At 49.7% G+C, this 13,226-nt stretch overlaps 1 protein-coding gene across 1 annotated transcript in view; it reads left to right on the forward strand.

Moving 5' to 3' along the window:
• The first annotated feature begins 6,329 nt into the window (after positions 1–6,329).
• Positions 6,330–13,226, forward strand: part of Smurf1 (SMAD specific E3 ubiquitin protein ligase 1) — an 87,033-nt gene continuing 80,136 nt past the window's right edge. The window contains exon 1 of the mRNA XM_036172317.1: positions 6,330–6,664. Within this exon, the coding sequence (XP_036028210.1) occupies positions 6,610–6,664 (55 nt within the window). The 5' untranslated portion in view covers positions 6,330–6,609. The remainder of the gene's footprint in view (positions 6,665–13,226) is intronic.

Genomic DNA, 13,226 nt, shown 5'->3' on the forward strand with positions numbered 1-13,226 from the left:
ATCAGCAAGGCTCACTTCAAACACACGACCCTTGAGACTCCCGAAAGTTGCTTGCATCCTTCTCCCATTTCTCAGGTATTATTATATTCCTTCTCAGGTCTTTGATGAGGTTGGAGATTAACAGTTATAGTTACAACTTAGTATATATACATATATAATATCTTAGATAGAATATACTAAGTATTAGACTCAGGTTCTTTAGGATAGTACACCTTTTGGAATGATCCTTGTAACATGCCACCTACCCATGCCCTAGACTTCCCTGGATTTTACTATGTGTTTTTTGCTTGGTATTGTTTGCACTTATTGTAATTCCAACTTATCTAAGTCATTATCCCTCATTACTCCTGGACAATATTTGATAACCATCTCTTTGTATATAGTCTTGTATTAGGTTAGAACTTTCTTATTTAGACAAAAGGGGGAGATGTAGTGGATAGCCATCCCAGCATTGGCCTGGAAGTTCCAACCCCCATTGAGGCTTTGGTAATGATCACGCCCACGAGGCGGGGCAGAGGAGGGAGCGGAAGACAGAGGATGAAGAGGAGGTCGCTCTCTTGGTTCCAGGATGCTGGACGCTGGAGGTAGACCGAGCAGAGTTCTCCAGAGAACACCGCCAGACTGCACTATACCTTTGCCAGACCCTGCAACCTATCCCTTCATTTGTAAGTTACCCCACAAAATAAACCTCCCTTTTAACTATGTGGAGTGGCCTTAATAATTTCACCAATACCAGGTGGTGGGGGTGCATGTCTTTAATCCCAGAGGCAGGCAGATCTCTGAGTTGAGGCCAGCCTGGTCTACAGAGTGAGTTCCAGGGCAGCCAGGGCTACACAGAGAAACCATGTTTGTGGGAAAAATCAAAAATCAAAACAGCAACAAAAAAAGAGATGTGGCTACGTGTTGTGGACTATTTAACTATGTAAAGATGTGTTACAATTGTTTCTGCTGCATTTGTTTAACTATGAAAAGAGGTGGTGTGGGTTTGTTCGCCTTGCCTGCCTAAGGCACCTGATTGGTCTAATAAAAAGTTGAATGGCCAATAGCTAGGCATAAGAGGGATAGGTGGGGCTGGCCGGCAGAGAGAATAAATAAGAAGAGAAATCTAGGCTCAAGTAGAACAGGAGAGAAGAAAATGAGGGAGAAAGAGAGGGAGACGCCTGGAGCCAGCTAACAGACACAGCGTAGGACACCCAAAAAGAAAAGCAGAATGTAGATAAAGAGAAACATCAAAGTAAGAGCTAAAATAAGTCTGAGCATTTATAACTAAGAAAAAGTCTCCATGTTATGATTTGGGAGCTGTCGGTGGCCTAAAAGACAGCCTGGTACAGTTAGATGTGAAGTCAACAAGGGGTGGACTTGTGTTGGCTAATCTTGATTGTCAATTTGATTGTATCTTCTTTCTTTTTTTTTTTTTGTTTGTTTGTTTGTTTGTTTTTGGTTTTTGGAGACAGGGTTTCTCTGTGTAGCTTCGCACCTTTCCTGGAACTCGATTTGGAGACCAGGCTGGCCTCAAACTCACAGAGATCCACCTGCCTCTGCTTCCCAAGTGCTAGAATTAAAGGTGTGCGCTACCATTGCCTGGCTTGTATTTTCTAAAATAAAGTTCTTGGGAAGAAAAAAATTGACATTTTGAAAATTTTTTAATTATATTTATCTTTCTGTGTGTATATATGTGTGGACCAAGGCATGTGTGTGGAGGTCAGAGGACAACTTTCAGGAGCTGGCTCTCTCCTTCCACCATGTGGGTCCTGGGGATTGAACTCAGGTCATCTTAGCGAACTTGGAGGCAAACACCTTTACCTGCTCACTCATCTCATGGGCCCCCAAATTGAAGCCTTAATACCATGTCAGAGACTAAGACCCATTCACTCAAAGCAGTGGTTCCCAACCTTTCTAACTCTGAGACCCTTTAATACAGTTCCTCATGTTGTGGTGATTCCCAACCATAAAATTATTTAATTGCTACTTCATGACTGTAATTTTGCTACTGTTATGAATTGTGATGTAAATATCTGTGTTTTCCAATGGTCTTAGGCGACCCCTGTGAAAGGGTTGCTCCAGCCCACAAGTTGAGAGCTGCTGGCTTAGGGAGATCCTCGGCCGAGAGAAGGCAGATGGGAGAGAAGGCCAGAGTCAGTTTGCACACTATCTTGCTATGATGTGCATCAGAACAAGTGGATAAAACTACATTAGTCCTATCTACCCTTAAAAAGATCGTGTTCCCAGGCAAAAAGAGCAGCAGTAATTAGATCGCATCCTGCTCTCCCACAAACTAGATGCTATTAAGCCCCAAATTAACTTAATTTGTTTATATTCATGCCTTTAGGTGAGGAGGCACAGCTCCCACTCCTTTTGGGAATGGGGAAGGGGGTCTTTGGTACATTTATCTCTGTTTCTACTTTTGCACAGTTGGGGTGAAGATCAGAACTTCAGATATTAGTAGGAAGATGGGCTTGGTGAGGTTTGGTGGGGCTTGGTGGTTCATTCCTGTCACCCCAGAGGCAATCGAAGTTTGAGATCATCCTTGGCTACATAGCAAATTCAAGACCAGCCTGTGCTATCTGAGGCTGTTTCTAAAAGAAAACATGCACACATTATGAAAGCTCACATATTGTTGACATTTAGTTTAAGGAGTCATTTAGAGAGAGATCCCAAAGGCCTATGGAAGAGCAGGATAAATAAATGAATGGCTGAGGGGTCAGCTCAGCATTAGCGGAGGTCAGCGGGCAGCTTGTGGGTGTCGGTTCTCTTGTTCTCCAGTGTGAATCCCAGGGTTCAAACTCAGAATGGTCAGGATCTTTATAACCTGTTGAGCCATCTTTCAGGGTTCCACCTTGTTTTTCGAAGCTCGGTCTTTCATTGACCTGAACCTCACTGACTGAGCTAGCCTGGCTGGCCAGCAAGCCGCAGGGATCCTCTTGCTTGCTTCCCTGGTACTGGGATGATGACAGGTGCTCCTGTGTCTGGCTCACACTCAGTCCTCATTCTGTGGGAAGGGGAAGCACTTTCCCAAGTGAGCCATCTCCCAAACCTCTTTTGTTTGTTTTCCAACGGGATCTCATGTAGCCTCGGCTGGCCTTGAACTGTTACCTCAGTTAGTTAGATGAACAGCTGACATTGTTCCTGTGATGGGACTGAGAATGGGAGTTTGGAACTTACATTTTAGACGTATTTTGCTTAAGGAGAAAGAATGTAAATTAATTAAGAGTCATGGGAGACCCTGGTCTAGAGCTGAAAGTCATGTTCAAGTTTGCTAAAAAGGCAGGGATGGGCTAGGTGATGATGATGCATGCCTTTGATCCCAAGACTAAGGAGGCAGAGGCAGGCAGATTTCTGTGAGTTCAAGGTCAGCCTGGTCTATAGAGTGAGTTCCAGGACAGCCAGGGCCACACAGAGAAACTCTGTCTTGAAAAACTAGAACCACCACCAACAAAAGGGGCTGAGGAAGGGGCTGAGGATGTGACTCAATCGGTAGGGAGCTTGTCTAGCATGCAGGAGCCCAGCGATGTACAAAGCCAGGCCTGATCATGTATCTTTGTATTCCCCACACTCAGGAGATGGAGGCAGGAAGATTAATAGTTTAAAGTCATCCTCAACTACATATTGAGTTCTAGGCCAGTCTGAGCTATATGAGATCTTGTCTCAAAGACAAGAAGGAAGGGGAGATACTTCAGTCAGATTGCTTGCTCTGCAAGCCTGAGGATGTGAGCTGGATTCCAGGCACCTTCGGGAAACACTGGTGTGGCAGCCCACACCTGGAATCCCTGTGGAGGGAGGAAGAGATAAGGGATTTTAGGGCTTGCTGGCCAGCCCATGGAGGTGAATCACTAAGTTCAGTGAGAGATTGTCTGAGAATTGAGGTGGGGTGTGGTTGGAAAAGACAGCCAGTGAATGTCTGACTATATCTTCCAGATGCATGTGTACATATTGTAGCAGCATACAGAGACTCATGCTCAACAAAGATGTTCATCAGCTTCCATGGAGGACAGTCTTCTCTCTGAAGCAGGGTATGGCAGGACACTGTTAGAATTCTCTAACTAGAGACAGCCGTGCTGGCTCCTGGGTAGTGAGCAGAGGGAACGATCCCCTGTAGCCTCCAGGAGGCACAGTTGTGACTCAGGGCTTGGGATAATCTGGCACCCAAGTAGTAGAAAACAAGGTAGAATAATTCAAGCTTCCTGGGTCTGGGATAGCTAGAAAAGAAGAAAACACCTGTGAGCTGAGGTGGGGGAGGGGTGGTATGGGGGGGGGGAGAGACTGGAAAAGGAGGGAAGTGCACAGAGGTGGGGCTGGGGAGAGAGGAAGGAGGTAAGGTTGAAGAGAGAGAACAGGCAAGGAGGGAAGAGGAGAGGTACGGGGCTGGAAGGGAGCTAGAGAGAGAAAGGAATCGAGGGGTGTGTGTGTGTGAGACACACACACACACACACACACACACCACACACACACACACACACACACACACACACACACACACACACACACACGGAAAGAGAGGGGAGGGGAGAGAGAGAGGGAGAGAGAGAGGGAGAGAGAGAGATCAACCTCTGTTTTGCTCAACAGTTTATTTTTCTTGAGACAGACTCTCTGGTATGGGGCTCCCCAGTTCATCGAGGCTGACTGGCCACTAAGCCTCCTGTCTTTACCTCTCCAGGGCTGGGATCACCCTCATACCTTGTCCTTGAGGCTGGAGAGATGCTTACAGTTAAGAGCACTTGTTGTGGGACTGGAGAGGTGGCTCAGTGGTTAGAGCACTGGCTGCTCTTCCAGGGGACCCGGATTCAACTCCCAGCACCCACATAGTAGCTCCTGTAACAAGTGTCTGTAACTCCTGTTCTAGGGGATCTGACACCCTTACACAGGCAAAATACTAATGCACATAAAATTAAATTATATATATACATACATACATATGTATATATACATACATACACTTGTTTCTCTTCCAGAGGACCTGAGTCCAATTCCCAGCACCCAAATGATAGCTCACAAGCATCTGTTTCAGATCCAGCACCTTCTGATGCACATATAAATACACACGAAAAACAATACTCATATATAGATTAAAGAAATATCTAAAACCTCCACAAAACTCTGTTTCTCATGCTTGTACAACAAACACCTTACCAATGGAGCTACCCTCCCAACCCTCATGAAAGACTCTTAAATGGATTTATTCTGACCTAGGGTCTCGCTCTCAGTGACAACTTCTTAGAAATGGAGACAGAGCTTAACTGTTGCTCATACACTGCTCCTATTCTTAGACATTTCACTACAACTATTCAAAACTCTGGGCTTGGCTGCACAAGGTCATAGAAACCACCAGGGAAAGGCCAGGTGGGTTGTAGTACAGGCCTGTAATCCCAGCACTCAGGAGGCTGAGGCCAGAGGATCACAGGTTCAAGGCCAGCTTGGGCTAGAGATGAGCCCTTGTCTCCAAAGGGGGTGGCCAAGTGCTGTGAGTAGCGGGTCTAAGGAAGCCACATAAAGCCACCAAAAGAATCTGTCCATGAAACGAATTAGGTTCGTGTCTTGTGTGAGTTTGGTAAAGCTACTCGGCCTTTTCAACAACGTTTTTATTTCCTCTCTAGAATGCGTTACCATAGAGATGGGTTTGCTTGCTGGGGAAGGCACAGCTTTTACTTTTTTACCTGCCTGCCACTCTGTGGGCGCGCGCGCGCGGGGTAGGGAGGGTGTGTGTGTTTCATCTGAAGGCAGGGAATCGCAAACCCGACTGCTTACTTTTCTGGGTTAGTTCGATTGCATGCAGGTCCCTAACCGCAAAACCACCACCTCTCCAGTTTACATCCCTCTTCTGGTTTAGCTGGTTCATATGCCTCACTTCCTGCGGGTCTAGCCACCTTGTCAATCGAATACACCAGTTGCACAGAGCACACCCGAGACACTCGATCATTGCGGGACGTCTTCTCTTGGAACTTGTAGGATCTAAACGCTATTTCCTCAAAAATGATATCGCGTGCCCATGGGCGCAGGCGCGCAAGGTGCTTGGGGTTTCGCGCAACCCTCTGGCGTCCATCAGGAGCCTTGAAAAGTCGGACACTGGAAAAATGATTCGATTCCCCGAGTCGTTGCACAAGCATATCAGTTCGTTTCGCGAGTGTGTGTGTGTGGGGGGGGGGGGCGGAATGTCTGTTTCAAGGATCCCCACCCGCTGCAGAAGCCTTGCAGCTCCTTAAAGCCTCGCGTGCTCGCTCAGGACGAGCACGGTCGGCGTAGCGCCGTGTTCCTCGGGCGCGCGCACGCACGCACGCGCGGGGCCGCGCAGGGCCGGGCCGGCACGGCAACGGGCGCGCGCAGCTCGGGAGGCGGCGGCGGAAGCAGCGAGGGCGGCGGGCGTCCGGCTGCGAGCGCGGCGGCTCCGTGCTGGGCCGGCCAGGGGCGGCTCCGGGCGGCGGCGCAGCCGAGCGCTCGGTCCTGCGGCTCCAGCCCGCGGCCCCCGTCCCGACGCCTGCGCCGCTCACTCGGCGTCCCGGCTCGGACCCCGGCGCCCAGCCCGTGGCCGTAACCTTGAGGCGGCGGCGGGGCCGGGCCGGGCCGGGCTGGGGGGCGGCGGCGCTGGATCCGAGGCCGGCCGGCCGCTGGCGGGAGATGTCGAACCCCGGGACGCGTAGGAACGGCTCCAGCATCAAGATCCGTCTGACAGGTAGGCACGCCAGGGCCGCGGCCCTCGCGCCCCCAGGCAGTCCCAGGGACCCCGCGCACTCCACCCCGCCCCCCCCTGCACCGGCCGTTGTCCCGGGACCGCCGCACCCCCCACGGCGTGCGCCCCTCGCTCGCTCTCCGGCCCCGCCCCCCGGCTGCCTTGCAGGCGCCGCCCCCGCCGCCCAGTTCCCTCCCTCTGCATCAGGCCCCGCCCCCGCTGCGGCAGCCCCGCCCTCTCTGCATCAAGCCCCGCCCCCGATTAATCTGACCCTCCCCCTCCCCTAACCAGCTCAGCCCTCGACTGTTCTGCAGACTCCCACCCCCTCCCCCGCACAGGCTCCACCCCTTTGCTTTAGCCTTGGCGCTCCGCCCTCTGGCTCCTCCCTCTGCATTTTTCCCCGCCCCCTGCTTGCTCTGCAGGCCCAGGAAGCTGGTTTTGGCTTTTTCTGCTGTTCATCTTTCTGTCAGGTTCCACTCACACCCCCCCACCTCCCTGATCCTCTAGGTCCCGCCTCTGGCTCCTCCCTCTTCATCAGGGCCTCCCCCTCTCCCCTCCCTGTCGGCCCCGCCCCTGCTGCCTGCCCCTACCCCTAACCTCACCCTTTGCCTCAGGTCCCGCCCCTCCCGCCCGGCACCCTCTGCCCCTCCCTGCCCCCTCCCTGCTCTTCAGGCCGTGTGCCTCGCTCCCTCAGCCCCACACCTACTTTCAACTTCAGTAGGACCCGCCCCTCGCTGCACCTCATTTTCCTCTCTCCACCCTCACCTCAGATTTTCATCATCCATCTTTTCCCTCACCGTCCTCCTACCTGCTGTCCCCCTCCAGTCCCTCAGTCCCCTCCCACCTGTCTGCTCGTTTTCCCCGTAGCTTCTCATTACTTCGCCTCCTTTCTTCCTTCCCCACTCCCTGCCTGACTTGTCGTTTGCCTTCTTCTCACTTCTCCCTCCTCGGACCCTCAGACTCACGCCCTTCTGGCCGGCTTCACCCCCTCCCCATCTCCATCCTCTTTCTTGCTTCCTTCTCCTCTCTTGGCCCCGCCCCCTCCGCTGCCCCAAGCCCCGCCCTTCATCCCTGCCTGATCCCGCCCTCGCTTATCTTCAGTCCCGCCCCTTCGCTTATGTCTTACTGCCTCCACCCTTCAGTCGCAAATTCCTCAAGCCTGTCTGGGACCAAACGTCTGTCTCCCAGCCTTGTTCTCACTTCCCCCACCTCTTCAATGGTCCAGACCTCTGCAGTCTCGTCCACTTCCGCTCTCCCTGAGGCCTGGCCACTTAGTTCTCCAGAGTCTTCGGTTCCTACCTCCTCTGCAATGCCTTCACCACCATCCCCCTCAATGCCACATCCTTGAGTCCCTGTTGTGGCGCGATCCACCCCCGCCACCCCCGCTGTGGCTCCTTGTGCACTCTGAGTCTTTAGAGGAATGTGCTCTGTAGTGCCACCTTCAAGGGTGAGCACGAAGCTTTGCTGTGGGTCTGTGCATCAGGATAGTTGCTATACAGAGTTCTCCGTCATAGCTGTCCCACTTCGTGGGTCCAGAGTCTGGACCACTGCCTGCCCTTGGCCTCCTCTTCCCTTCTCCCTCTCCTTTTCCTGCTGACCGTACCAGTTTGAATCCATCCCTAAGGCTGGATGGCAGGGCTGGCTTAGGGCCTGCTTTGGGGCTTTCCAGCTCAGAAAAGGAAATACAACGTTAAGTCTGAGGCCTTACAGGGATTTCCCTGGATTTTTCTGTTCTCAGGCAGGGTGGTCAGACTGAGCCTTTGGGTAACGTCTGTGACCATGGTGGTGTCCTCCCACAATGGTGGAAATTCTTGGGAAGTTTGTAGCTGTTGAGTGTTCTGCTTAAGAAAAGATTGATGTTTTTCTCTGAAGATGTCAAGTCAGATAATGTTTTGAAGTAGAACCCAGACCCTGGGTCTTGTTGGACATCTTTGCCCCTGAACAAGCAGCAGGTGACTGTTGGGGACTCTCACTCGGTGGGTGCAGTCTACATCCCTGTGTTGGCATTACTTTTAGAAAGTTGTCTTTGCCAGTCATCCTTGTGAACGTTGTTGGCTCACTGGCACTGGGCTCGATTTCAGTGATAATCCACATCGGTTTTGGCCTTCCCGTTAAAGTGACTGACTTGGGGAGTTTCAGTAGAAATGAGATCAGCGGCTTAGAAATCCTAATGACCATGGCTGTGTCAGGTGTCTGTTAACAGTTCCTAGACAGCATTGAAGACTTGGAAGCTTCCAAGTTCTTAGGTAGGTGGCCTTTGATGGGGAAGGGCCAGGGGATGGGTGCTATTAATTAATGGTCTGAGTGCAGCGGCGAGTGTGCTCCTGGGATTGAGGTTTGGTGGTGATATGGGGTGACAGTATGTGAAAAGCTTAGAACCAGCCATTTTATTGATGATGAGGTAGGTTTTGCCTTCTTATGCTGTAACAGGAAATGGGAATGGTTGGGTAGCAATCTCTCTAAAGCTAAATACTGTTACGGAGTTTCAGCATTTACTTAGTATTTGTATTTGGGGAAAAATGACTTTTAAAAATGAGAGCTATTGGGACTGAGAAGATGGCTCCGTCAAGAAAGGGCTTGCCCAGCAAGCATGAGGACTTGAGCTGGATCCCCAGCACCCACTTAGAAATCGAATGTGGTGCGTATGGTAGCTGGAGCCTCACCAGGTCCTGGTGAGACACCCTGTCCCAAACAAGTCAATGGCTCCTGAGGAATAACCGGAGGTTGGCCTCTGGCCTGCATGCACACATATGTAGGTATACCTGCATACACACAAGCCCGAATACATAGAGTTAAAAAGAGGAAGGCTCTTGTCACCTGGCAGTGAACACCACATAGCAGCAGCCAGTGCAGACACTGGAGTGGCTAACGAGCATTGAGAACTTGGGGTCTACAGTTGGCTTTTGGGAGCAGCCTATCAGATCAGGGCACTTGGATCAGTCAGACTAGCAGTTCATGACGTGCAGCCAATTAATTACCATTCAGGGTCTCCATTCCCGCTTTTGGATGAGAATTCAGCCCTGTTTATTATAAACATCTTTGGTCTTGTACACGATCCATCAGTGTGTACTTGACATTGCTGTTGGCCTGTGTGCGGGCTTTCTGTTCTCAGCCCTGAGATGCAGAAGTTTGTGTTGAAGGCTAGCACTTCTGTTGATGTGTGTCGAGCCATAATTTGGTGCATTGATTACATTTATGCTTTCTTTTTCTTCCCCTGGGACTCTTACCCCCCCCCCCCCCAATTGTTGGGTAATACTTCAGAATGCTTTGGAAAGCTGCTCTTCCCAGTAGAAAAGAATTTCAAAATTTTGTGTTTAAGTTAATATAATTTTAATGAATATCTTTGTGTTACTTAGTAGGAACTGTTTCATGAGGTTTAGGGGCATCAATATGTGCAAAATCTAGTAGTCTTATTAGAGAGCATTATCTTGTAGACATCTTACAGTTCACTAGAGAACACAACCTTTTTGGAAATTTGGATTTCTAATTCAGTGGGAGTTGTAAGACTTGTATTCCTGTGAGGTCCACAAAGAACCCTAAGTACTTGCTTAGGACACTTGGGTCCACACACAACCCTAAGTGCTTGCTTAGGACACTTGGGTCCACACACGAACCCTAAGTACTTACTTAGGACACTTGGGTCTGCACATGAACCCCGGTACTTCGGACAAATGGAGACTGGACTCTGAGGTTCCATGCTGCTCTTTAAAAACTGTGATCTGTCTCTGCTGCTGACCAGTTGTCACAGCTTTTTCATGTCTGTTTTTATCCTTTTAAAACAATTTTTCCTTTTCAGATTTAGTATTTAGTAATTTCATGTGTGTGAGGGTTTTGCTTGCATGTGTGGATGTGGACCATAGTGTGCCTGGAGCCCTGGAAGATCAGAAGTGGGTGTTGAATCCTCTGGGATTGGAGTTAACAGTTGTCAGCTGCTATGGGAGTGGTGGGAATTGAACTTGGAGCCTCGGCCGTTAACCACTGAACTACCTTTCCAATCCTGCTTTTATACCCTGAACTCACCTGGACCTCCTTGTATTTTCTTGCCTTTTAGAGCCAGGACTGTGTCCCATGAAGAGAAAGTATAACTGCAGTTAGAGGGAGGAAACTGGTCTGGCTTGCTGTGTCTGGACACGTGAGACCATTTTTCAAGTTGACATAGGTGTGCGGCTCACCATTCGAATGATGCAAGTTGGAGTGAGGTAGTTGTAGTCACAGTTGCTAGTACTTACAGTCTGGTGGCCCAGTTGATGGGTGGATCTTACAAAGACTGAGGGAAGGACCGTTAGCAGTGCTGACCGTCAGTTTGCTCCAGCAGAGTCCAGGAGCAGGAGTAGTCTGGTAAGTTATTTTGACCATTGTAACATGATGAGTGATGTGTGCTGGCTTGAGAGACCATATGATCGCTTATAGCCGCCATCTCCTCTTGCAAGTACACTTTCCTTAGGGTCCTTCTCAACAACTTGCGGAAGGTAAACTTTAGGTACAGGAAAAGTTGTGTACTTTCTTTCTCCTTTTCTTTCTTTCTTTCTTTTTTTGGTTTTTCGCTACAGGGTTTCTCTGTATAGCAGCCGTGTCTGTCCTGGAACTCACTCTGTAGCCCAGGCTGGCCTCGAACCCACAGAGATCTGCCTGCCTCTGCCTCCCAAGTGCTGGGATTAAAGGTGTGCGCCACTACTGCCTGGCTCCTATCTGTATTTTTAAGTAATTGTGAATTCACATCAAAATAGATTTTTTTGCCCTTAGGTGGGAGAGTTCGTGTATGTGGAGGTCAGAGGTCAATGTCTGGTATTTTCTTCAGTCAGTCTTCACTTTATTTTTTGAGACTGGGTCTCTCACTGAACCTGGAGCTTCTGATTCCTCTGGACTTCCTGGCCAGCCAAGGATGTCTCTGCTCCCCCATGCCCCCCTGGGACCCAACACTGGGATATCGGGGGCCCTAAGTTAGAATTTTTAAATTTATGTGTGTGTGCGTGTGCGTGCGCGTGCGTGTGTGTGTGTGTGTGTGTGTGTGCGTGCGCGTGTGTGTGAGGAGTCAGTCAGACAGACAGAGGGACAGACATATCAATGCTCTTTGTTTTGCAGCCGTCATTGACATTCCCTTCTCTTGCATCTGAGCTCAGTGGAGCCACAGGAGCTGTTCCTTGTCAGTCTTGTCTAACTAACAAGGAAAGGGACGCCCGACCACGGCACTGTGTCAGCATTAGCACAGGGGTCAGTTAACTAGGCTGACTTGTGTAACGCTCTTGGGACACTGGTTAAAAATTAAAATGGCCATGTTATGGCTCAGCCTACACCCCAGCAAAATAAATCTGTCCTCACAATGCTCCTGGTTTTCTGGCTGAGAAAACCTAACTTTCAGGATTCTTTCATGGGTCAAATTCTTTGTAATTTTAAAACAATGTTGAAAGTTAAATTCTTTAAAACAAATGTAGAATTAAAAAAAAACTGTTTTTTTCACGAAGCCATTTACACACTGGCTGGTTAGAGGTTTTGTAGGTGAGTTTTATTTAGAGAAAGCCACGGTTTGCACTTGGTTGTAGCCCAGTGCTCTCTCTCTCCCTCACTGAAGTCCCTAAGGTCACTCTAGTCAAAGGGGAGCCTGAAGGAAGCACTCCAAAAGACAAACAGCGCAGCCCCTAGATCGAGGTGTCTTGTTTCTCAAATGTTAGAATTGCTGTTGTGTCTCCAGACCAGACCTAATTCATTTAGATATTTAAACAAAGTGAAATATTTCTACATTTCTGGGTTAATAGTGGTGGGGTGGGGGTGGGGCTCTTTATTGTTTTAAAATAAGGCTTAAGTATGGAGTATTGGGGCTACATCCCATCTGTGGTTCCAGCTGCAGGCACCCCCATTGCTGCTGAAAGGAATTCTAATTGGCTGAGGAATGTCCGCATCAAGTGTCACCAAGCGGGAACCCAGGCTGCTGGCTGATGTAGTGCAGATGTCTTAAGCTCTTCCTTGGATTCTGTCTGTAGGGGCTCTTTGGTCAGCGCTCTCTGTGGACACAGTCTCTGAAGGCATTGGTACCTTCTGGGGCTGTAGTCGCTGGTTTTGGTTTGAGTCCCTTTTCCTAGAAGCACCTGGGTGAGGAAGGGAGGCCTGTAGAATCAGCATCTTCTCATGGCCGCGTTTTCATATCTGGAAGGGATTCTCCCCTTTCATACCACTCAAAGCCTGGCCATAGTGGGTTAAATATTTCAGTGAATAGTTATGATTTATTTGTGTTATTAAGGCTGTTGTATCGCCCCCCCCCCCCCTTTCCTTTCCCCCTCTCTTCTGTCTCACGGAGTCCAGTATGGTAGAGCAATATCCTTCAAGCACAATGGTCTTTATCTTCACCAGAGCAGCCGGAGACCCACCAGGTCTGGCCTGGTGACCTTCTCTCACTAGAGGGGTGGGGAGGGTCACTGAACTTCACCTGACCTCAGCCATTCCCTCCTGCACCTTGTGGCTGGCTGTTGGTAAGTTTGTCCTTATTGCCTGTTGCTCTGTCTGGGCAGGGGCTAGAGTGTGTAGTGTGTAGAGGACTAATGGAAGGTGGGAGCTTTGTGCCTTGTCCATT

This window comes from Onychomys torridus, chromosome 22 (genome assembly GCF_903995425.1).
Source record: "Onychomys torridus chromosome 22, mOncTor1.1, whole genome shotgun sequence".
Classification (NCBI taxonomy): domain Eukaryota; kingdom Metazoa; phylum Chordata; class Mammalia; order Rodentia; family Cricetidae; genus Onychomys; species Onychomys torridus.